The sequence below is a fragment of the Populus alba genome, chromosome 14, assembly GCF_005239225.2.
Source record: "Populus alba chromosome 14, ASM523922v2, whole genome shotgun sequence".
Lineage (NCBI taxonomy): Eukaryota > Viridiplantae > Streptophyta > Magnoliopsida > Malpighiales > Salicaceae > Populus > Populus alba.
The window spans coordinates 4,586,521-4,612,263 of NC_133297.1; the positions used below are offsets into that span (position 1 = coordinate 4,586,521).

The following is a 25,743-nucleotide window of genomic DNA, read 5'->3' on the forward strand; positions in this document are numbered from 1 at the left end:
CAATTAAAGGTGCTCTTAATTAATTAATTAATTAATTAATTTTTACATTAGTGAAATAAATTATGAGAGTAGTGGAGAGGTGATTACTCCTCCTCCTATATATAACATGCACATGAGACACAAGTTACAGAGAATGGAAGTGTGAGAGAGGCTGCCATTTTTCAGCTAAAGCAGTATATATTGCGTCCAGGATCAGAGGAAGCTCTGCTGTTTGATCTCCATTTGTAAAAATATTATTACTGTTTTTTCACAGGCCAGGTACTCGGTTTCTCTGTGTTTTTTTTTTTCCCTTTCATTATTTTTATTCAGCGTATAATTTCTTTTTGTTTCAATAAAGCTAGTTTTTAAATTACTGCATGATGTAGTTGTTAATTAACTCGTTAATTAAATAAATTACCATGAGCAACCTGACCCACCCTCGTGTGAATATCGGGTTTAATGATTAATTAAGAGGTATATCTCCTTTCTTTGTTAATTGTTGAGTTTAAAAGTTGGTTTAGTTTGTAAGGGAATAAAGAAGAAAATAATTTTTATCTCATATTAAAAATAATTTTTTAAAAAATATTTTTTAAGTGTGAATTTTTATTATATAGTAAATTAAGTGAAAATTTATAGTGGGTAAGCTTTTTTTAGTATGCTTTCTAATACTATTATATAACTATTAATAATATAAATTAGAAGATACTTGACACTTGAAGTTTTAATTTGTAGTGAGATTAATTCTTTTAATGTATTATTTTTTAATTAATTTTGATATTTATAAATATTTAAATAAAATTAAATAATAATATTAAGTTTAATTCAAAAATATAATTGTATTATTAATAGTTATATAATTTCATTAAAATATTTTTTGTGAAATAGATTCTATTGTTAGTACGTAACTGTTTGTTTTATTTATGTTCCTGGACAGCAAAATTTGATAGATGGGAGAGATTCGTTCACCATACTTTTCTATTGATCAAGAACACCTCGAAGATAATGCTCAAATTCGTTCACCATATTTTTCAAGTGGTGGAGACTACCTTGGAGTTAATGCTGAAATTCGTTCGCCATATATTTCATTTGATACTCAAGATTACCATGGAGATAATGCCGGAATTCATTCCTCGTATTTTTTCAGCTGCAGACTACCATGGAGAAGATGCTGAAATTCCTTCTGGAACATTCTTTCACCAAGATAATATTGTTGAGAATCCATACAATGCAGAAAATTTTGTTGAGCAGTATATTGTTCAAAACACGTACAACGCAGAAAAGCTCATTCAACAGGCAAAAGTTGAAGAACTGTACTTGGATCTTGAAGCTGGAGCTGTACATAAAATCGGGAAAAATCTAAATGATGGGAATTATTGTATCTACAGAGTTCCTGGTGCACTTCGCAAATCAAATGAAGCCATCTATACTCCTCAAGAAGTTTCTATAGGTCCTATTCACCATGACAGGAAGAATTTGCAGCCCATGAATACGCAAAAGCGGAGATATTTGAAAGAATTCTGTAACCGGGTGGTAGGGGAAACAAGGGTGCAACATGTGAAGTTCCTGGAGAAAATTTGGGACACCATTGAAAACGAAGAGGAGAACATCCGCCAATGTTATGAAGATGGTTCTCATGAAGTTGCAGAAAGTGATCGGTTTGTGAAAATGGTGTTGTTGGATGCTGTTTTCATCTTGGAGTACTTGTTGAGGAATAAAGATTTTAAAAAATATGAAGATGATTCCTTATTGCGTAGAAACGGGTTAACGTTTTGGATTCGACGAGACTTGTTGCTGCTCGAGAATCAGTTGCCATTCTTCATTCTTGAGAAATTATATGGCCATCTTCTTCAAGACGGCGAAGGAAGTTATACTTCTTTTCGAGATCTTGCCTACGAGTACTTAAACAGGTACACTAAGAGTCCATACAAGCCGAACGACAACAAGGAGATATTACATTTCACCGATTTGGTCAGATCTTCATTATCCTTCAACCATCCAGATCCGAGCAGTGCCGAACCGATTGGAAAATTTTATAGCGCAACCAAGCTGCATGAGGCAGCGATTAATTTTAAGGAACTTCGAAATGAATGCTTACTTGACGTAAAATTTTCTTCTACAAAAGGTGAGTTACGCATACCACGTCTTCAGATAGACCACCACACTGAACTTCTCTTCGGAAATCTCATTGCCTTGGAGCGGTGTCATTATAAAGGAGACGAGTACATATGCCATTACGTTAAGCTACTTGATACTCTTGTTGCCAAACCCAAAGATGTGGCTCTCCTCATTAAAAATAACATCATTGACACAGACAGAGATGGTGCTTCAGTGAAGATTCTGATTGACAAGCTTTCGGCAGAAACTTCTGAGGAATATTCTATTTATTATAACCTCTACAAGCAGCTGGATCAACACTACCAGGACTCCTGGTTGAAAAATAGCGCATACTTTAGAGAGGTATATTTTGGAAACCTTTGGAGAAGTACAGCAACTCTTAGTTGCAACTGTCTTGCTCCTCTTCACTCTTGTACAGACAATTTGTGCTAGTCCTTCCTTGCGCTAGTACTCCAAAGTGGACCAAGTTAGCCCCAATACCGGTGTCACTTTATTTCTCTCATTGCTACTTTCGTTGTATTATCTGTGTACTTTTCCGTTTCCTCTGCAGTTTTTAATTTGTACTTCAACTCATGGGGCTTTCTTTGTTTTTAGTATTCATGACTTTTGTAATGGATGCTGTCTTCACTATCAAGTTCATCCTGCAGAATTCAACAATCTCCATCGTAAAGAGTAAAAAATTTATCTTAGGAGAGCAAAAATTGATAGTGAAGATTATCTTAGGACTTGATACTACTCGAAAATCAACTACCTTACTTAATTGTTGAGAAACAGTATGACATGAGATATTACCCTACATTTCTTCAGCTTATCTATAACTACCCTGCAGTGGAGGCAAAACCTCATCCAAGGGAAGTAAGACATTTCACTGATTTGGTAAGGTGTTCTATATTGTTGAGAAACAGTATGATGATGATGGTGATGATGAGTTCAATAGTGTAAAAAGAAAAATCCAACTGCTTTTAGCAGAATTCAAAGGTTGCTTTTCTATGGTTGCACCTGTTCTCTTAATACTAGGCATTCAAATCAACACAAAGATCATGATAAGAAGTTAAAGATTCACTAATTTGCTCGCAAAACAATAATAATTGTTTTCAAGAGTTATTTTTATTTAAAAATATATAAAAATAATTTTTAATATCAACTGTTAAATAATATTTTTCCTTACTTTTTTTATTTAGATCATTGAGAATGTCTATTAATTTGAGTTATTTTGAAATCTTTATTACAAAGAACATTGTTTAATTTAAAATTCATTTGTCAAAAACAAAAAAATACATAAAAAAAGGGAATGAAGACATTGATCTAAGAAATGCATTTTTTTCCCTTTTAAAATCCAAATCTATCTAACTCTTACGAATATTGATTTTAATTATTAAATGATTAAAGAAAAATTAGTTTTTTAAATTACACCCACAACATGATGCGGGCGGAGAAGCTACTGTAATCTAACCAAGACCAAGTGAATGACTGCTACGTGATAACGTGACGGGATTGACAAAGAAAGGCAAAGTTGTCTGTATCCGTTGTGGGTTACTCTCTCTCTCTCTCTCTTCCTTTGACAGCCTGTTCATTCCAGCAAAGAAACAACAGTGGGTGTAGTGGGGATGGGACTTCGGATTTTTTTAGAACGATGATAAATATTATCTGAGCGCCCTATGGCATAGTCCATTGTAATGAAGAGCCTATTAGCACGTGGGTGGGCCTTCAAGCCAAGACCTAGCTCTTGGACTTAATTTAATTTTTTTTTTATTTTTTTAAAGGGGTTGGACATCATCACCTGCTAAAGTAAGTAAGATTTCATCTATGAGCATAGATTCTAACCACCATATATAATATATAATGGCTGGAAAATCAGGTTAGTATTTTGTTTTTTTTCTGATAAATCCCAATTTTTTAAGTCTTATGAATCAAAACACCTCATCAATACTCTTGAAACACCTAAAAACCAATTCATTAATCAAAAAACACCCCAAAAAATCCAAAAACTGAAAATCAAATCGATTTTTGATTTGACTTCCTCATCTTAGACATGTTTTCAAGCAACATTAAGACTATAAACGACTATTATTAAGCCTCTCTCATTACATGGAGCCTAGAAACACCAAGAACACCATTTTGATGGTCAAGAATGGTATGAACAATGACCTCTCTCACTGCTATATTCTAGCAATTTCTTTCTCTCTCTCTCATCTCTTTAATCAAGAACTAAAAATTAATACAAATTATTTTTTGTACTAATATTAAATTTGTGATTTGAAGGGATCTAAATTGTATAAATTATATTTTTTTAAAAATTGAGGATCTAAATGTATTCTTAGCAAAAACCCTGGCACGCCATCTATTTTTTGGTGTATTTTTTCATTTCAGTTTTTCTTTTTGTTTTTATTCATGATTTAGTTTCTGTATTTGAAAAAGATGAGGAAGTGAGATTCATCAAAAAAAAAAAAGATGAAGGGGATAACAAGTTGTTAATTGTCCATGTTCGAGTAATTAGAAAAGCTGATCTTCATGTCAATAAATTTAATTTAACAACAACTAGAGAAAAACATTAAATGTATTAAAAATAAATATAATTTTTAATTATTTTAATACATGCATCAACTTTTCAATTCACAATTAAATTTAAATTTTTTCACAATACTACAAATAAAAATAAAAATGAAAACTCATTTTTTTGGATTGAAATTTAACTTCTAATCCCAGTAACGGAAAAGTTGGAAGTATCACCTATATATATCATCTCATCAGCCAATATAAATTAAATCTCCTAACCTAATACATCAAATTTTCAACACAAAATTAAGAAACCTCACAAACTAGATAACCAGGGTCCATTGATCAATTAAAAAACAACACCAATATTCCATTCCAATGTGGTTTGATCAGCAAGAAGGCCCTTCATTAAAGGATCCTACGCCTCTCGAGAGTCGACTTCTTTCAGATAGAAGAATATTACTACCAGTCAAGATTGAGGGAGCAATGAGCTGGATCCATCTTTGCTTCTTGACAATGACCCATGTCGAGAAAAGACAGAAGAGATGGAGAATTAATTAATGGAGAGCAATGCAATCAGCTTACAAAACGAGAGTAGTTTATCTTGCCCTCCCTCTTGGAGCTTCAAATGAAATGGATCTTTAATGCCGTCGTTGTAAGGCCAAACTCGGTAACTATACCGAGATGTGGATCAACTTTTTTTTATAAAAACAAATTAAAATTTAAAATGATATTATTTTTTAACCAAGCCGCTGAGAATAATAAAATGTGTTAGGTTGTGCCTTAGCCAAACCTTTCTATTTATATATATATACAAAACACAGGCAATAACTATAAGGATTACAACATTGGAATAATCCTATATTACTTTCATATTCTTATATATACATGCTATACATTTTATAATATGCCCCCTAAGCTGAGAATGGAGGATAAACCCGAAGCTTGAACCGAAAAAAAGTAAATGATACAACAGGAAGCGATTTAGTGAAGACATCGGCAAGTTGATCCCAAGAAGGAACAAAACGAACCTGAATCTTTTTCTTGGCAACACGGTCGTGGAAAAAGTGATAATCTACTTCAACATGCTTAGTACGAGCATGAAAGATAGGAATTAGTGAGAGATAGGTCGCACCAAGATTATCACACTAAATGGTAGGAGTAGAAACTAAGGGAACCTACAGATCTGTTAACAAGTATTGAATCCAAATGACTTCAGCAATACCATCAGTAAGGGCTTTATACTCAGCCTCAGTAGAGGAGCGAGCAACTGTGCATTGCTTGCCGGATTTTTAAGAAATTAATGTCTGACCAAAAAAGACAAGATAGCCACCCGTAGACTTGCGATCATCAATACTACCAGCCTAATCTGCATATGTAAATCCATGTAGAGCAAAAGAGGAGCCTCGAGTAATATGAAAACCATAAGATGTCGTACCTTTAAGATAGCTTAGAATACGTTTAATAGCGGCCCAATGAGAATTTGTTGGAGCATGTATAAACTGACAGACTCTGTTAACAGAGAAACATATATATGGACGGGTGAAGGTAAGATATTGAAAAGCACCCATGATTTGATGAAATCATGTAGGATCAGAGAATGAGTGATCTGGTAATAGAGTGACTTTCGAAGGGGAGACTGGAGTATCAACGGGTTTGCAGGAAGTCATACCAGCTTGGGTGAGGATGTCAAGAATATATTTATGTTGACGCAGCATTAAACCCATACCGATAGACTGAACTTCAATACCCAAAAAATAGTGAACAACACCTAACTCATGAAGTGTAATAGTTCGATTGTACGACTCGATCGATGTTAAAAGTTCCCAACATATCCTTTTTATTTGAGGGTAAATTTTCTTTTATTACCAAAAATTCGACAGAGCTTCATTTGCATTTAGGACATCCCAAGTTATCGACTACTATCAATTTACTCAATCAAACCCATCATCACAAGGTCCTATAATTCCGGACCTTATATCAAAACCTCATAATTCCACGCCTCATACAATCCACACAATATATGTATCCTATGAGTAAGTTCAATTTGAACATAGTCCAAACATCATATCATAAAATTTAAAAGAAAAAGGAATACTATCATGCAAAGAAAGCATTTACAACATAATAAGTGTTCTTAAATATTTCAAAAAGGGTTAATTACAAGATAACTAAAATACTACATGCTAAGCTGAACTTTTATAAATACATTAAGGTTTACACAAAAGTATACTACATAAATGTGTTAATTCTCTTTTGTTTAAGTTTAAGTATTTACATAAGCTTCCTAAAGTAAGGTCCTAAACTAATGATCTCCCTGGATATTTGATGCACATGTTACATAAATAAACATACCATTATGTTGATTATATATATAAATGCTCATGTTAATGAATACAAATGAAGTATAAATTTTCTATCGGATACATAAGAATTCTAATAGAGAACTTATAGTTTGCTTGTAAATCTTTTTAAACCCAATTAACACTCATTTGTATATTCTTATTTTGGAATACTCTTATTTACTTGAATGAACTGGGTGACCTTGCAAAGTCTAATCTTGAAATCCTATCATGGATGCCATTAGTCGAAGCTAATCTTGTAATTCATATCCCGACAATCTTATCAAGAATGCTATTAACTGAAGCTAATCTTGTAAATCATCTCTTGGCAATCCTATCACAGATGCCATTAGCCAAAGCTAATCTTGTAATTCATATCCCGGCAAACCCTATCACAACCCTATCACGGATGCCATTAGCCGAAGCTAATCTTGTAATTCATATCCCGGCAACCCTATCACGGATGCCATTAGCCAAAGCTAATCTTGTAAATCACTAGACTTTATTTATATTGAACGTTGATATTTATTGTAATTGCATTCACCAGAAGAATTTTTAAATTGTATAAGTGTAAATAAAAGGAAAAATCACGCACCTGCTTCGTTTGTCTCGTGACCTCCCCTAACAGAAGATCCAATCCTGGTTGCTCCTCTTGAATTATAAGGAAGTTTTTTGTTATGATTCCTTCAAGCCAATATTATAGAGAATCCATATTCATCCATTACTCATATGTTACTTTCTATGCATGTTCATTTTTCTCATAATAACATAATACATATATCATGTATATTTTCAGAGTTAGGTATCTCAATGTGTAAAGTGTTCGTATGACTCAATTCTTTTATATTCTTATAAATAATATTCACGTGAAAGTCTACTGTTACTGTCTAACTTTGAACTGTTACTGTTCAATTTTCAACTATTACTGTCCAACTTTGAACTGTTACTGTCCAACTTTCAACCGTTACTGTCCAACTTTCAACTTTGACTATCCAATTTTCAACCGTAACTGTCCAACCATTACTTTCTAACTTTGAATTGTTACTGTCCAAACACTCATCAGATTTTAAACTATATATCTAGAGTTTTCTAAAACTTCATTTTAAGTGAGATTGATCTCGTTAGAAAGCTAAAACATGAGTCTATAAGTTCTCTAAAGGGAGGAGAACCTAGTTTTGCCTCCAAGATAGTCAAAATTGCTCATTAACTAATTAGTCCTACTGTCCTACATAATTAGTCACGACTCAGTCTTAGTTGGTAACCCAGAACTGGAGTTCTACATCTCCAAATTGAACAAGACCAGTTTCCTTGATTAACTAACATTCAAATCAACAATTTCTATGAGGAACCCGATCCTAATTCCCTCATCCTCCAACCCAAAATCTCACTGAAAGTCAGGAAACAAGTTTGTCCAGATTCGTCTCCCCCTTCCTTTCACACAATACTTTCATAAACTACATACCACATACATGAATTAACTTAATTTTAAAAATAAGTACTTTTTCCCTAATTTATGTCTATGAACCCTAACCTATGATTCAATAATCAAAGGCATCAATTCTTTATCAAATTTGAAATGAATTTTGTTTAAGATCATGTTTATAACACCTTACCTGGTTCAAATTAAGATTTTTGATCTTTCAACCAGTTGAAGATTTTCAACTCCCTCCTTTCTTTTCTTCATGTTCAATCTCTTAGTAATCCTTTGCTCTCAAGTGTTTATCCCATCTATAAACTTTTAATCTTGAATGGGTTCTTGAAAATTTTAGTGTTTCTCTCTTGATTTCTCAAGAATGGGTATTAAACTCCATATTTTCTCTCCTTAGGGTTCCTATAGATTTTTGGTGAGGAGAGAGTATTTATACTTTATATTTTCCCTTATTTGCATTTAGGCCCCCATTTTTCTTTGAATGTATTATTCTCTTCAATTAAATCTAACCCTTAACAGTACCGAGTTTATTATAATGTCCCGAATTATTTTGCTTGGAAATTTATATTAAAAAAATTCATGAATTCCTGTTTTTATTTAACCATATGCATGAATTTTTTCATTTTTATTTATTTATTTTTCCCGGGGTTTACACGAAACTTGAACTCAAAGCTTAGTAACTGTATTAGGTGATGAAGCATAGCAGAGTTCCTACCCGTAAGTAGAATATCATCAACATATACCAGGAGATAGAATATATTAGTACCATAAGATAAGATAAACATGGAGGTGTCAACCTTGGAAGCTCGGAAACCAATGGAGAGCAAAAAATCACTTAGATGAGTGTAGCATGCTCTTGGTGCCTGTTTCAAACCATACAATAATTTGTGCAATTTGCACACATGAGATGGAAGAGAAGAGTCAACAAAACTTGGAGGTTGTTTCATGTAGACCTCTTCAGTAAGAACGCTATTGAGGAAGGCATTATGAATATCAAGCTGATGAATCTTTCAATTTTGCAAAACTACGATAGAGAAAACCAATTAGATGGTGGCCTGCTTAATAACTGGACTGAAGGTTTCAGAAAAATCAATGCCTTCTTGCTGGGTAAAACCTCTAGCAACAAGACGCGCTTTATAGCGCTCAATACTACCATCAACACGACGTTTGATCCGATATACCCATCTACTGCCAACAACATTCATCGAAGAATGAAAGGGAACCAAAGACCAAGTGTGATTAGATTGCAAAGTGACGATCTCATCATACATAGCATTATGCCAAATTGCATACCAGTCAGCATCAGAAATTGAAAAGGGCTTAGAAGAGGGAGAATGCAATACTCGTATGGGGGCAGAGGTGGCGGCAGCTGAAGCAACCAGATTTGCTGTCTTCGATTGTAAGGTCTAAGAATCATAGGATGTTTGTTGCTTGCTAGTGGAGAAGCAGGGGAAGATGGTGGTAGTGAGGAGACCTGTGGCAGCTGATAAGAAGATAAATCAACCATAAGTTGCAGACCAGTTGAAGAGGATGATGAAAAAGCAACCGCAAGATTAGGACTGTCAGTAGAGGAGGGGCTGTAAGCAGAGACCAAATCTGCAGGAATACTAACCAAGGAGGGCGAAGCAGAGGAGGAACTAGAGAGTGCCCCAAGACTAGGAGGAGATGAGACCAATTGACAAGCTGAACTTGCTTTATAAGGGTTAGATAAATAAGCATGGAATGATGGCCAAATAATGGGCAGAGACTGTGGTCGGGTGGCTATTTGGAGTGGCAGAGCTGAGTGTTGGGGGCTGTTTGGGTGGCTAGGGAAAGTGGGTAGTGGTGGGTGGTGAAGCAGATTTTGGGAGGGTGACAGTAGCGGGTTAGGTGGGGGTTGTGTTCGAGACTTTTGCAATCTGTTAAGAATTATCAAATGGAAACACATGTTTATGGAAGCGGACATAACGAGAAATATAAATACGATGAGATGCAATGTCAAAACATCGATAACCAAGATGTAAGGAACTATAACTAAAGAACACACATGGAGAGGAACGAAAATCCAATTTATGGTTATTATATAGACGCAGAAAAGGAAAACAGAGACATCCAAAGTACATAAAAAATGATAATCAAGATACCGTTGAAATAAACAATCAAATGGAGAACTATGGGCAAGAACAGGAGTAGGCATGCAATTTATAAGATAAATAGAGGTTCAAAAGCATAATTCCAAAATAAAAAAGGTGTTTTACATTGCCCTAAAAGAGTAAGACTTGTTTCTATAATATGCCTATGACGACGCTCTACTATGTCATTTTATTCATGAGTGTGAGGATAAATCAGACGATGATGAATACCATCGATCTAAAAAAATATGGACAATTTTCAGTATGCATCGCCCAATCAGTTTAAACAGAGATGGTGCTTCAGTGAAGATTCTGATTGACAAGCTTTCAGCAAAAACTTTTGAAGAATATTCCATTTATTATAACCCTTACAAGCAGCTGGATCAACACTACCAAGACTCCTGGTTGAAAGTAGCGCATACTTTAGAGAGGTATATTTTGGAAACCTTTGGAGAAGTACAGCAACTCTTAGTGCAACTGTCTTGCTCCTCTTCACTCTTGTACAGACAATTTGTGCAGTCCTTTCCTTGCACTAGTACTCCAAGTGGACCAAGTTAGCCCCAATCAGGTGTCATTTTATTTCTCTCATTGTTGACTTTCGTTGTATTGTCTGTGTACTTTCCGTTTCCTCTGCAGTTTTTAATTGTACTTCAACTCATGGGCTTTCTTTGTATTTAATTTTAGTAGTCATGACTTTGTAATGATGGTTCTGATGGATGTTGTCTTCACTATTGTTGTTACTCATTTTTTTGAGCCATACGTGCTAATGGAGATGGTGTATATGCCTTTTCAATTGAAGGCAGGAGTTTAGTTCAGGGTTGCTGGGAGATTGATAAAAATAAAGGAAAAGGAAATGTTTTTCAGATTGTGTTTCAGCTGGCATTTGCTCTCTTGATCCTTCCTCTTTGCTGTCGAAATTGTCAGGATTCTTAGGCTAATTAGAAGTCTTTTAAATGATGCATTCGTTCCTTTTCTATCTGGTTTCTAAGGTTGGATAAATCCCTCAGAAGCTGCACTAAAAAAATTAGCTCTGCCGTTGTTGCAATTTTTTTGTTCTAACTTTAGGCTTTGATTTTGATCTAGTTCCATACAATATCCGACCCCATCCCGGCTATATTTTGTCACTCATAACATGTTGAAAATTGACCTACACTTTTATTGGGTCCTAGGGCTCACTATTTTTATGGAAGACTCTCAGTCAAAGTAGGATGCTTGGCATTGTCAGTTTCCTGATTTAGATCAGAGGATCCTTTTTGACCAACCAGGTTGCAGCCAATTTATATTCTGTAAAATGATTTTATCTCACCTTGAATCCTTCATGAAAGTTGTAATTCTACATGTGTAGATGAATTTAGGTTTTTGAATCGCTTGATTTCAATAGAAAAAGCTCAAGATATTCACGTTTGAATATCTAATGAGGAAGCAAAATTCTGCCGTGAAATTTTGCCGTGAAAATTCTGCCATAGAAATTCTGCCGTGAAAATTATGCGTAAAAATTTTGCCGCCAAAAAATTCTGTCGTGAAATTCTGCCATAAAAATTCTACTGCAAACAAAATTTTTCTGTCAAAGGAAAGATTTTACCCCCCCAGTTCGCAGGACTGAATTAAGGGAGTTAGTTGCCGAAATAAATTGGAAGAGACTTGGCTGGGTTTTGAAGAAAATAGAAAAAACAGGGACGGGACCAATAAATGACAGGTTACGATTATGCCCATTTGCTAACAACAAACGACCATGTTTTTTTCTTTGCTGCATTAATCCCTTCTTTAGCTATACAGTGCCGTATAAGAACATCCACATCCTGAAAATATAATTAGCATGGTACTGTACCCCACCTGCATTCCCTTCCCCCCTCTGCAACCGTTTCATGCTAGTTTTTGAAATCTCTCGTCCTTGCATCCCCTGCAACCTGGCGTGTGCAGGACAACACCCCTCTTCACGCCATGTCCTTAGCTGCCAGTCAAGATTTCACGGAAACCGTTGCAACCTCACTTGTGCCAGTTGTGAAAGAAGACGCAAAGAGGAGCCTCATCATCATCTAAGGGCTGGAATTGTTTCCCTAAGACAGACGGTGGAGATGAGAGAATGTGAGGGTGGTCTTCAGTTCTTGCATATATAAACAGACTGCGTTGTAAAAAAAAGAAAGAAAGAAAAGAAAGAAGGGAGGGCAGGGAGAGAGTTAAAGAGAGGGAACAAGCTTAAAACAAAGAGGACGCAGAGAGGAGAGTAGAAAACAGAGAGAGAGCATAGAAAAACAAAGAGAACAAGAGGCAAAAAATCAGTTCCAGTCTATCCTGCATTTGTCGAAAAAGAGTTCACCAAACCTACGGGTTTTCCAAAAACTCTTAACGGCAAAAAAGAGGAAAGGCTTCCTTTAGTTTCAGAGGTAGAAAAGCAAAGGTTTTCACCTGCGTACACCTCATTTTCTGCATCTGAACTAGCAGCATCAGCAGGTATAGTTCTTAGTCTTCCGCTTCTTTGCTATTATTTTAAGCTTGGCATTTGTTGTGTGGTTCTTTTCCAAAACCTGTTTTATGGTTTTTGCTAGATGTTCAGTTTTATTATGGTTTGAAACAAAAGGATTATGCTTGCCCACGATCACTGCCATGCTTTATAGTTTGGATTCATTTGTCTACGTTATAGCTGTGTTTTTTCCCTTGATCTGTTGTTATGAGTGACTGTTTTTCATGGTCTCTCTGCTGGGTTGTCTCCTGGCCGGGGAATGTTACATAGGAATTGTAGTGGTTTAGAAGTGCAGTTTTTTTTTTAGGTGGGGAAGAAGAAGAGAAAACAAAGTGAGTAGGGGATACGGAGAAAGTCCAAAAACAGAGAAGAAAAAAAACAGACATAAAAAAAACGGAGGGAGGAAACGACGAAATAGAAGAGAAGGGGAAAATAGAGAGAGGAAAGGAAAGGGAGAGAACCGAGAGAAGAAGATGAAGGTTTGAGAGTAATCGGAAACAACGAAGGAGAGGGGGTTAACTTTAATCTATCCTACCTTGCCTCCATTTCTTTGTTCTGCAAGCAGGAGCTGCAGAATGTTGCAGGAGGAGCAGTTTTGTTTCTAAACAAAGCTTTGGTTAGAGAAGAAAATATATAACGTGGGAAGTTTTGGGGAGGAGAAAGTAAAAAGGCATGAGGGAAGTTTTCTTTTCAGGAGAGGGGTTGTTTGTCTCAGGCTCACAGATCACGTTTCCTTTTTTTTTTTTTAAAAAAAAAAGGATGGCTGGCCATTGGTTTCTAATACATAGGATAAAAGTATACCCCTCAAGTCTCTGTCCTGTTACGAGCATGGCAGTGTTCAAGATTTAGGATGGCAGAGGATGGGTCGTGGGGGTACCGACACTGGCGTAGAATTTTGAGTTTAAAATGTTGCTTTCAGAACTTTGGCCTCACGTGACAAGTTTATTTCTTGTGATAGTTTAATAATTTTAACTGGGATGCTTGTGTTAATTGTTGCGATTAGCCGTGTGTTTTGAGTTCAAAAATGTTAGCTGCAGGACTTTGGCCCCCCATGTGACGAACTTATTTTTTCTGATGTTTTTGCTAGCTTCAAACTGTGATGTTTGCATTTGATTGTTGTGATAAATAGTGTTTTTTAACCAAAATATGAAATTGTTTTTTTGCGTGTTGCATATGACCAATACCCTAACATATTTAAAAAAAAAATTCAAAAAAAAGATATTCGAGATTTCAAAAAATATGTTTTAGCATGGATTTCTTAAACACCAAAAATTATTTCCTTGCATCTTGGATTTTACAACATGTTTGTAAGTTCCAAATGGTGTTGGCCAACATTCCAAAAATATAAAAATCATATTTTTGGGAATTCGCTTTTATTCACTATTAATGGTTGGATAAAGAAATCCAAAAGGATAAATATCCAAAATATTATTAGAAATAATTTGTTATTTATTAGTAATGTTTGGATAAAGAAACCTCAAAGGAGTTAATATCCAAAATATTATTAGGAATAATTTGTTATTATTCACTACAAATATTTGGATAAATAAACCTCAAAAGGGGTTAATATTCAAAATATTATTGGGAATAATTGCGTCATTGTTCACTGTTAATATTTAGATAAAGAAACCCCAAGTGGTAAATATCAAAATGTTTTTTAGAAACAACAAAGTCATTATCCCTTAACAATACAAGGGCAAATAAACCTATGAAAGGTAAATGTCCAAAATATTGTTAATAGGAATACAACTTGTTTATTTTTAACGGAAGGGTCAATTTATGCCTAAAATTTTATTTAGAACAATTTAATTGCGTACCCTTGAAAGAAGCCTCAATTATAATTGAGGACATTTCAAATTTTGATTCCACAATTTAAGAATCATGAAAATTTGAAATACTAAGGCAAAAATGGGCTTTTAAAGCACCTTGAATTTCCTTAGATTTATAAATGTTTTCCTATCTTTCTCTTGCGATTTACAAGTCGCGAACACTTGAAATACTAAGGGAAAATGAGCTTTTAAGCACATTGAATCTCCTTAGATTTCTATCTTAGCTATCTCTAAATTCATAAATTCCGAATTTATTTCAAATCAAACATAGACTTCAAGAAATCTGCACCGTTTCTCTTTGGCACTCTACAAACATATCTAAAGGTATGATCCGTATTGGCCAAGGGTTCTTTCCCTTAGACTTTGAACCCAAGTTCGTTCATCAGAGCAGACTTATCCTAGGAAATTGGTGGGATTAGAGAACATCAACTCCATAGCAATTATAAGGCAAACTAAATACCAAGCAGCTTAACTTAGGTAGGGCATACTAGGGGTGTTAAAACCTTCCATTTACGCAACCAGTTCCTTGCCTTAAAATCTCTAAAAGACCAGTTAGGTTTTCTAGTGATCATAATACTAGGTGGCGACTCTCTTTTTCACAAAACAAAGACCCCAACATCAATCTCTACTACTAGAAAGGGTCGCCTTGACGTCAAGCTCTCTTGAGGGTACGACAACTATCAAGTTCATCCTGCAGAATTCAACAAATCTCCATCGTAAAGAGTCAAAAATTATCTTAGGAAAGCAAAAATTGAAAGTGAAGATTATCTTAGGACTTGATACTACTCGAAAATCAACTAACTTACTTCATTGTTGAGAAACAGTATGACAAGAGATATTACCCTACATTTCTTCAGCTTATCTATAACTACCCTGCAGTGGAGGCAAAACCTCATCCACGGGAAGTAAGACATTTCACTGATTTGGTAAGGTGTTCTATGTTGATTGAGCCTAGTCCTGGAAACCTTGATTTTCCTATTGAACTCAAATATAAGGCAACCACGCTCCTTAAGGCAGGAGTTAAGTTTGTAGTTGTTGATAATAACCATCTGGTTGCCATAAGATTTGATAATGGGGTGTTGAAAATACCACGCTTGGTCACTGGAAATTAACATTTTCGAATGTACAATTCGAAATATTATATGGCCTTGGAGCAGTTCCATTACTATCCAAATGCAACTAATTACATATGCGATCACTTGTCAAGACTGAAGAAGATGTGGATTTGATTGTCAGCTGGCTAGAGGACAACGCTATGGTACCAGATTTGATCAAACCAACTTTGTGGAGGATTTGGACAAATTTACACTCGCCATCGTCATGTCCGTGAAGGATTAAATGCTTTTTTTTTAATGAAGAATTTACAAGGACTAATTAACACAACCATAGAAGAGTAGTAACCTAGAAAGTAGAAACTTATTGAAGAAAAAATGAATGATATAGGCAGCCATGTTAGAGGTCTTAAGGAATGTTGAATAAGGTGCAGAAATGCTGAGCATTTTCCTCTTTATCACATAAACATATATTTAGGGCAACGAACAGGTATCTTCAACTTCCATGGAGCCCTCGGGTCCACAGTTATTAGTAGAACCAAAAACCAACAGAGTTAAACTAATTAATTGAATTTTTATCGATGTAACTATGAGATTAATATTTTATCGATGATGATGATGATGAGATCAATAGTGTAAAAGAAAAAATCCAACTGCTTTCAGCAGAATATAACACTGCATTGGACTGACAAAAACTACCCGGAAAACAATCCTGCTACTACAGTAGCTTCAAACCGCCTGCTTCGAGCCTATAGAAGCAACTGTATTGAAATAGACACCAATTATGGAGACCATATGGGAAACCATAACCAGATACTGACTGTAGTAATAAAACTAGATAAGCTGCTTTGGACCTAGAAGTGAAATTATTGAACATACAGTCTGTATCAAAGTGAGGATCAGCAGGGCAGCTGCAGCAACAGTACCGGTACCTCTCCAAAGATTGCTGAAATATACAAGTTTCAAGGTTGCCTTTCTATGGTTGCACCTGTTCTCATAGTAGGCATTCAAATCAACACAAAGATCATGATAACAAGTGAAAAATTCATTAATTTGCTCGCAAAGCCGGTTAATCAAATCGGCAACCATGGCATTGTTTCCTAGCCAGTTATCAATCACCCCCACTTTAACCAGCAAATCCACATCTTCTTCACACTTGAGGGTCTAGCCCATTGGTCAACAACAAAGCTTGTCTTTGCGAAGGTCCTGGGTTCGATCCTCAAGAGTACCAGCCTGTCACCCCCGCGGTGCCTTACCTGCCTACTGGGCTTACAAGATGTTCAGTGGGCCCGGGGAATAGTCGTGGTGCGCGTAAGCTGGCCCGGACACCCCGGGTTACCAAAAAAAAAAAAAAAAATCCACATCTTCTTCAGTGTTGATAAGATGGTCCGTAATTGCATATGTAAGTACTATATGGGTAGTGGCACTGCTCATATGCCATGAGGTTTCGTGTCACATATTCGAAGCTCTGATTTACTTCAAAGCGTGGCATTTTCAACACTCCGTTGACAAAATTTATGTCGAGTACACAACTGTTTTCAGTTGCCTCAAACTTCAATCCTGCTTTATGAAGCATGGTTGCACTGTATTTCAGTTTGACATTGGCACTAGGACGACGAGGTAATATCTCCAGGGACTCATTCAACATAGAATATCTCAGAAAATCAGTGAAATGCTTTATCCCTACTGAGTTGACTTTTGGTCTCTGTGAAATCCTGTAGTAATGTCCAAAGTAGAAGGCGACAAGCTCAGGAAAAGTAAGGTTAGCTTGTGTTTCAGGGTCTGCATAGGTTTTCTCGTATATTTTCTCCAGAATGAAATAAGGTAGCTGATTTTCAAGTAGTATCAAGTCCACTTGTAAACCAAACATCATCCGAGGCTCAGGTAATATAGGAACTTCTTCACAGAGAAGGTTAAAGAACTGCAACAAGAATTCGATGACGAATACAGCATCCAACAGAATCATCTTTACAAAATCGTCACAGCTACGATTGAAGTTATAACAGCCTCGAATTTCCATTTCATTCTTCTGAACTATGGTCACAAGATCGTCCAATGTCACCTTCTTCCCATCCATGAATTCTGCTAAATATCTCAATTTCTGCTTCTCCATGGACACTAGTTCCTCATGGCCACAGTGAGCAGGGCCCAGTGAAACTACTTGTGGGGTGTAGGCTTTTCATTGTATTCTTCTCATGTATAATATACGAGTAGTATTCTAGTTTTTAATATACATGGAAGCTAAACTACATGTATAATATACGAGTAGTATTCTTCTCTCTCTAGCTGTCATTGTTTCTCTCTCGTTTGGAAATTACCGTCTTTTCATTTTTTTTTAGCTTCCATCCATGGCTTTTCATAGTTTTTAATATCATAGTTTTTTTCACGCTTAACTCTACGTAACTTTATAGTTATTTTCAAAAGGGAATGAAGACATTGATCTAAGAAATGCATTTTTTTTTTCCTTTTAAAATCCAAATCTTTCTAACTCTTACGGATATTGATTTTAATTATTACATGATTAATTAAAAATTAGTTTTTGAAATGACCCCCACAACATGATGCGGGCGGAAAAGCTGCTGTAATCTAATCAAGAACGATGACAAGACCATTCTATTATATTACTAACAAAGACCAAGTGAACGACTTCTACGTGATAACGGGACGGGATTGATAAAGAAAGGCAAAGCTGTCTGTATCCATTGTGGGTTACTCTCTCTCTCTTTCGAACAACAGTGCGTGTGGTGGGGATGGGACTTTGAATTTTTGTGAACGATGATAATCAAATGTGGTGGTATTTGATTATGATATTATCTGAAAATATTTTATTTTAAAAAATAAAATTTATTTATAAAAAAATAAAAAAAAATATAGATAAATTAGAATAATATTTTCAAAATTAAATACCTATAAAATAACTTTTAAAAAATATTTATTCAAAAAAGGTTAAATGAGCACACAAAAAAATTATAGAAAAAGGATTGAAACGTAAATTAACAAATTATTTTTTAAAAATACATATTAAAAAAATAATAAATAAAATAAAAGTTAATGTAGTGTGATTTAACTTATCAAATCTATATCTAGATGATAAAACTCAACTGGATTTAATAAAGTTTTTTTCATGAATTTATGTTTAATTTAAATATATATAAAAAAACAAAAAAGGCCAAAAACTTGAGCCCGGGAGCCCTACGGAATAGCCCCTTGTAATGAAGAACCTATTGGCACGTGGGTGGGGGCTTCAAGCCAAGACCTTGGACTTATTTTATTTTATTTTTTTAACTTTTTAAAGGGTTGGACATCATTTTTTTTTTAAAAAATACGTGAGCAGTAAGTCACAGGGGCAAACAACATTTTATCTACGAGTTTAAATTTCAACTACCATTATATCTATAAATCTAGATTCCAACTATCATTATAATTGATGAAAAATCAGGTTAGTATTTTATTTTTCCTCATAAATCCAATTTTCTAAGTTTTTTGAATCCAAAACACCTTATCAACATCTTGGAACACTTAAAAACTAATTTTATAAATTATATTATTTTAAAAGATTGAGAATCTAAATCCATTCTTCGCAAAAACCCTAGTACGCTATCTATTTTTTATATATTTTTCATTTCAGCTCCTTTTTTTTCAAATTCCATAATTTCCATAATTTTTCATCTATTTCACCTCTATATATATCATCTCATCAGCCTCTCGAGAGTCGACTTCTTTCAGATAGAAAAACATTACTACCAGTCAAGATCGAGGGAGCAATGAGCTGGATCCATCTTTGCTTCTTGAAAATGACCCATGTCGAGAACATGCAGGGGAGATGGAGAAATAATTAATGGAGAGCAATGCAATTAGCTTTCAAAACGAGAGTAGTTTATCTTGCCCTCCCTCTTGAAGCTTCAAATGAAATGGATCTTTAATGCCGTCGTTGTAAGGCCAAACTCGGTAACTATACCGAGATATGGATCAACTTTTTTAAAAAAAAAAAATTAAAAAAATTAAAATGTTATTATTTTATTAAAAAAAATAGACAATGTTTTAACCAAGCAAAGTTCTTATCTTCTTCGAGTTATTGAGTTAAACCATAAGTCAGCTAGATATTACTTACTAGTTTATCACTTATCTTTTTGCACCAGGTTGGACATAATTTTTTTGGAATATAAAAAAAAAATCTAGATCATCAGAAACTTAATTTTAAGCATTATCATTAAATTTAGTATAATTGTTTAAATTAAAAAAATCTTAATTTAACTATTTTTTTTAAATATTTAGTTAGTGTTTCAAGCTCGCAACATGAATTATGTACTCAATTGACTTTGATTAATTTTTTTTTATTTGATGATAGAAAACATAAAAATTGATTTATCATTAACTCAATACTCAAAGATAAAATTTAATAAAAATCTCAAATTAAATGATGCAATTAAAAAAAGGGCAAAAGATATAAACAAAAGAGCCAAAAAAATCTTGACTCAAATATTCTTTGATTAATATTTAGCTAACATATGTCAAACCTATGACTTGAGTTGTGGACTTTATTATGTTGATTTTTTAAAAAATTTATTATATGATAAAATAAAATCTAATTTACTATTAACCCAATATCAATGATAAAATTTAATAAAAAATTCATACTAAATAATGAAATTTTTAAAAAAAACAAAACAATATAAAAAAGTTAAAAATCCCAACCTGTCTTTTTAAATGAATATTTAATTAACTCATTAAAGCTACAATTTGAGTTATGAAACTTTATTGGTTTTATTCAAGTTTTTAATTTTATTATATAATAAAAAATATAAAAATTAATTTATTATCAAGAAAACCAAGATTGAATAAAAACCCTTTAATGATAGGAGTATATATATATATATATATATATCCAAGAAAAAAAGCCCAGCCACCCTCAGCTTGTTCATAGGAGCCAGGAATGCGAACCTGAAAGTCGTCTCTGTTTTGATTTAAAAAAAAAATAGCAGCCACTGGCTTCTTTGCTACTGAATTCTCGATCGAAGAAGCAAAATTAAAAAAAAAAATCGAATCCAAAACAGGAGTTAGTTGAATTTGTTTTGACAAGAGAGAAAAAGGATAGTTAAACACAAAACAAAGAGAGAGTTTTTCAATGGGGAACTTTTGACGAAAAAAAAAAGATATTTCGGCGAGATTGATATTTTGATGTAAATTGCTGGGTCACAAATTGATTATGAATATTAAGTTTTGTTTGGTAACGCGGTCTTCAATTCTCCGTGTATTTATGAAATACTGTTTTTGATGTGTGTTTAAAAATGTCATAATTATTTTTTAAAATACCTTTTACTAAAAAAATATGTTAATAATTTTTTTTATTTTTTAAAAATTATTTTTAAAATTAATATATCAAAATAATTTAAAAACATATTAATTAAAAAATAATAATTTTAAATTTTCTCAAAAATAATTTTTGAAATGTAGCGCTAAACACACTGCCATATTAAAATAACCGTGAATCCTCTGATGTTGACATTTTATCTTGAGGCTTTTTTTCTTTTTTATATTTAACCACGTTAGATATTATTGTAGAAAACAAAAATTAAAAAATAGAAGGATCATAATATAAAATACAAAGAGAAAGCGTGACCACTCTTAAAGTTTTTTATAATTTTTATTTTGATTTAAAAATTTATTTTGTTTATTTTTTAATTTTCATGTTTGAAAAAAAATGATAAAAAATAATGGAGAAAAAAAGAAAATTATTGGTTAACCAAAATAAAATAAAAAATCATTGAATCAATAGGTTTCTATTGGGTAGTAACCTTGTAGGCAACCTTCAACCCATTTAATTAAAAAGGAAGAAGCTGATAATGCATTGCCTCCTTCTGAGGCAAACAAAATGCCCAGACCCGGGGCCTGAGCTTCCAAGCCTACACACATGAGTGTTTTTAAAGGCTCAAGAATGCTGGGACTCTACGAGCGTGTTTAGCAGTGTGGTAGCGGTTACTTTTTAAATAGCTTTTCGTGCCGAAAAACATGCAAATGATGTTTTTTTATTTTTTAAAAATCATTTTTGACATCAGCACATCAAAACGATCCAGAAAGTACAACCGTCACTCAATTTTAGCAAAAAAAAAAAAAATTTTTGAATTTTTACAAAACGCCGGTTTGGCAGCAATGCCAAACAGGCTCTACACCCGCGTGCTTGGTTTTTTTTTTTTCATTTAAATATATATATTTTTATTTTATTTGTTAATATTTAATTATTTTTTTTTTTTCATTTCAATTGTATCCTTAAATATTTGGTAATTTTTGTCTTCATAATTTATTTGAGTTTTGCTTTCTATTAGATTATTATAGTCTCAAATAAACATTATTATATTTTGTGTTGCTCAATTGTGCAAATATCTATTTTTATTATCATTTTCTTTTACTAAGATGTAATTATAATATTTTTGTTTAGTTTTGATTTAAATTCGATGTTTGAGTAATATTTTAATTAATAATTTTTTTAGGGTTATGAGAGTATTAATTTTATATATAAGATAGATTTTAAGATGTATTAATATAAGTCTCTCAGTTAAACTTAGGTTATTTTTAGGACAAGAGAGATGGATACAATATAGATAAAAAAAAAAAAAGTATTGGTTAAAGAGATGCAGACAGAAACAAAAACATAAAAATAAATATATTATTGGAATCATTTTAAAGTGATTTTTTTTTTTGTACTTTCAAAACAAGAGATAGAAATAAAATATGTCTTAAAAAAATAATATTTTTTATATTTATCCCTAAAATATTCATATAAAAAACTCTTGATATTATAAAATTATCCAACTAAGAAATGTAAGGATAAAAAATAGTTATTTTTTTATGTATTTAATTTATGAAAGAAATTATTTTAATTCATCTATATTTTTTATGGTTTATATAAATAAACTTTTTTTTTCATGGTTTATGGTTTATATAAATGAACATAAAATTATCTCTTTATTTTTTTGGAAAATACTTCTAATATGTGTAACTTTTCGTTATATTTTTTTTTCTTTGATTTTATTCAATTAATTTTATGAGTGTCTATTCCTATTATCATTTGATTAAATATGAAATTGATTTTGATAAATAAAGTCATTAAACACAATCGAATAAATGACTTGTATTTCAAAGTCAAAATATCTTAATCTACTTATGTTTTTTTATTTTAAATTATAATTAATAATTTTTTTCCATTTATTAGCATAGAAGGCTATCGCTCCTAGATGTATCCATAAGTTTTTTAATTTACACTAATTTGTTTTTTATATATAAAAAAAGTGTCGGAAAAGCTTGAATATTCAACTTCTTTTTTTTTGTTGGAAAAAACTTATAGAATAAGTTTAGTTGATAACCTGTTATAGAATGTGAGTCAAAAAACTAGTAATAAATTAAAGTAAAAATAATAATTTTTAAAAACAAGTAAGTTTGCCTATAATATATATTAAATGTAAAATAAATTTATTTTTATTTTATTCTGTTTTATTCATTATGAACTAAACAAGATATATAAATAGTTAATTTGTCCTGTACATCATTACTAAACATAATTTTTTTTTTATTACATTATGTCTCTATTATCTCTATTTTTTTTTATTCATGAAAAATAATAAGCTGTTACCTAAACTTATAGGTATTTGTTCTTGGTATCATCCAAGAGATCATAGGTTTAATTCTCCAAAAATATTAAAAGTTTAACTTAGTTTACATCTCATGTAAAAGACGGTCTAATTAATCCCTTAATTTTGTTATCAGCTTGTCAACAAAAAATGGCAGTGCAAAATTAACTCCAACGGCATAGAGCTTTTTAACTGGAAAAAAAAAAAAGAGAAAAAATTACCCAGCCACATACGTGTCCTCTCATTTGACCAGGACTAGAGTCCACAGAGGATTTAAAAGGCCTCGTACCAATACCCAGCGACTTGTATGGGCCTACATGGGCTAAAAAGAAGACAAATCGAGAATTATTAGGCCTCTATGATGAAGGCCTGCAAATCAGACCCCCTATCAATGACCGCAAAGAAATGAGTTCAAGGTGGGGTCCCAGGCACTCAGCGGAAAGAAAGAAATGGAGAATGGCGGCGGTGGCGGCATCGAGACCCGGTGGTGGTGGTGGTGGGCAATGGCAAGCATGGCCAAATTAGGGTGGGGCATTTCAGCATATAAAAGAGGCTTCGCTGGAGACTCTCGTCTCATGCCCTTAAAAGCGTTCGCCGTTGCCTCCCTCTTTGTGGGTTCCGCCGCCTCTGCTTCCATTGCTTCCCTTCAAGCCTCTGGCATCCACAAGGTACAAGATCTTATAGAATTGGGAGAAAATATAAGGACTGGGCTTGGGGTTCCTCCAAGAGTAGCAAAAGAGTAAGTTGCTTGCTCTCTTTTATCATCTGTCTATTTTTTTTAGAGTCCCAAAAAATTACATCTGTACTACCATTGATTGTTGTTTATCATTGTTTTTCTTGTTAGAAAAGCTGATGATCTATGACAAGGGGCATCGATAATTTTGGAGATGTATGCAGTTTCGTGTCCTATGTTTTGTAATGCTAGAATGCAAGCTGTAGATGTCAACAATATGATGTACTCCACAATACTTCTTTTGTAGTAAGATTTTTTCTTTTGATTATTGTTTGAGAGAGTACCTTTTTTCTATAACCATTGCCTAATGAAGTTAAAAACTTCTGTTCTGGTTAACTTGCTTCAAAGAGTCAATTAGCATGGAAATAAGCTTTTGATGTTCTTGGTCTTGCTTGATCAAATGCTTAACAGACACAATGAACAGACCCTCTGGGACTCAATTATAGTGGTTGATAAAGAACGTAGAACTCGTTTGCAGAAGGTTTATTGCGCAGGTAATGTTTTGTGCAGACTGTTTTAGCAAAACAAGGGAGGTAGCATGGCTTGGGATCTTTCTTCGGATGTTTAAAACTTCTGTAACTTGGGAGATCCAACTGAGGAAAAAGATTTGTTTAGTGGCAGAATTGAGGCTAATTATATAGTTGAAGGGATTTTTTGATGTTTGCAATATAAATATACATCTGTGTGTGTGATGGAGATGGCCCTGTAAAAGTTGCGGATAAAGAAGTCGAAGAAGCTATAGTTTCCATCATTCTTGAAAACTTCCCTTCCCATGCAGTTTTCGGCGAAGAAACCAAGAGGAATTCTAACGATATCATCATCAATGACACCAAGCTTCCACACCTTTTTAGGGTTGTGGATCCTATTGACGTAACATACAGCTTTAATTTGGAAAAGGTGCAAGTTTGGAACCCTTATTGCTCTTCTTTACAAGGGGTAGCCTATTCTTGGCATTATGATCAACCTGTTACGAAAGATAGATGGATGGGTGTCACAGGGAGCATATCAACGAAGAATGGCGAACCATTGTTGGCCACTGCCTGTCAGGATTTGGTTCATGCGTGTGTTCATGTAAAATCCAGGCATTACAGTGATGAAGTTGGGTTTGCTTGTGACGGAATTGTGCGGAGTATCACGATCATGCAACGTCATTATTTGGCTCTCGCTAAAGAAAAACGTTCCGTGTTGCAAGTATTGGTTCATTCAGATCCCGGAGACTCAATGAGACCGCACCGGCGAACATCTGTCGTGTTCAATCCACGTTTGTTTCCTTGGTTAACGAGGGCAGACTATAACTTGAGCACCTTCTCTAAACAAGTGATTAAAAACACAATGTTAATCACCAACAAAATTGTTTAATTCAATGACCAACCAATCACATTTCAGGATCTTTGCTTTCTCAGTGAACAAAAAATTTATCAGCTCAGAAGGACAAACTGGCCCGCCGCAACAAACCCAGGCAAGCAGGAGGGTCAGTCACGGCTTCCTCTCTTCTTCCCCTCCTCGCCGGCGGTGACCTGCAAAATACCAAAAACGCAACAGGCAAACTGTTTTAATCTTCTTTCATGGGT

General features: G+C 33.7%; 3 protein-coding genes across 4 annotated transcripts; 2 read left to right on the forward strand and 1 right to left on the reverse strand.

Moving 5' to 3' along the window:
- The first annotated feature begins 1,083 nt into the window (after positions 1-1,083).
- LOC118040066 (UPF0481 protein At3g47200-like) lies at positions 1,084-2,526 on the forward strand. Its single transcript, XM_035046926.1, has one exon. The coding sequence runs from the start codon at positions 1,084-1,086 to the stop codon at positions 2,524-2,526; it is 1,443 nt and encodes a 480-aa protein (XP_034902817.1).
- Positions 2,527-15,414: 12,888 nt separating this feature from the next.
- LOC118040065 (UPF0481 protein At3g47200) lies at positions 15,415-17,927 on the reverse strand. The gene is made up of 5 exons (XM_035046925.1): positions 17,225-17,927; positions 16,694-16,914; positions 16,514-16,563; positions 15,569-15,635; positions 15,415-15,453 (listed from the first exon to the last, which is right to left on the reverse strand). The coding sequence occupies exons 1-5, from the start codon at positions 17,925-17,927 to the stop codon at positions 15,415-15,417; spliced, it is 1,080 nt and encodes a 359-aa protein (XP_034902816.1).
- A 5,914-nt stretch (positions 17,928-23,841) lies between these two features.
- LOC118040067 (uncharacterized) lies at positions 23,842-24,440 on the forward strand. Of its 2 annotated transcripts, none has more exons than XM_035046928.2 (2): positions 23,842-24,178; positions 24,289-24,440. In XM_035046928.2, the coding sequence occupies exons 1-2, from the start codon at positions 23,889-23,891 to the stop codon at positions 24,290-24,292; spliced, it is 294 nt and encodes a 97-aa protein (XP_034902819.1). In that variant the 5' UTR covers positions 23,842-23,888; the 3' UTR covers positions 24,293-24,440. The 2 variants fall into 2 exon arrangements, with proteins under 2 accessions (XP_034902819.1, XP_034902818.1); XM_035046927.2 differs by having other exon boundaries at positions 23,843-24,178; positions 24,284-24,440.
- The last annotated feature ends 1,303 nt before the right edge of the window (positions 24,441-25,743 follow it).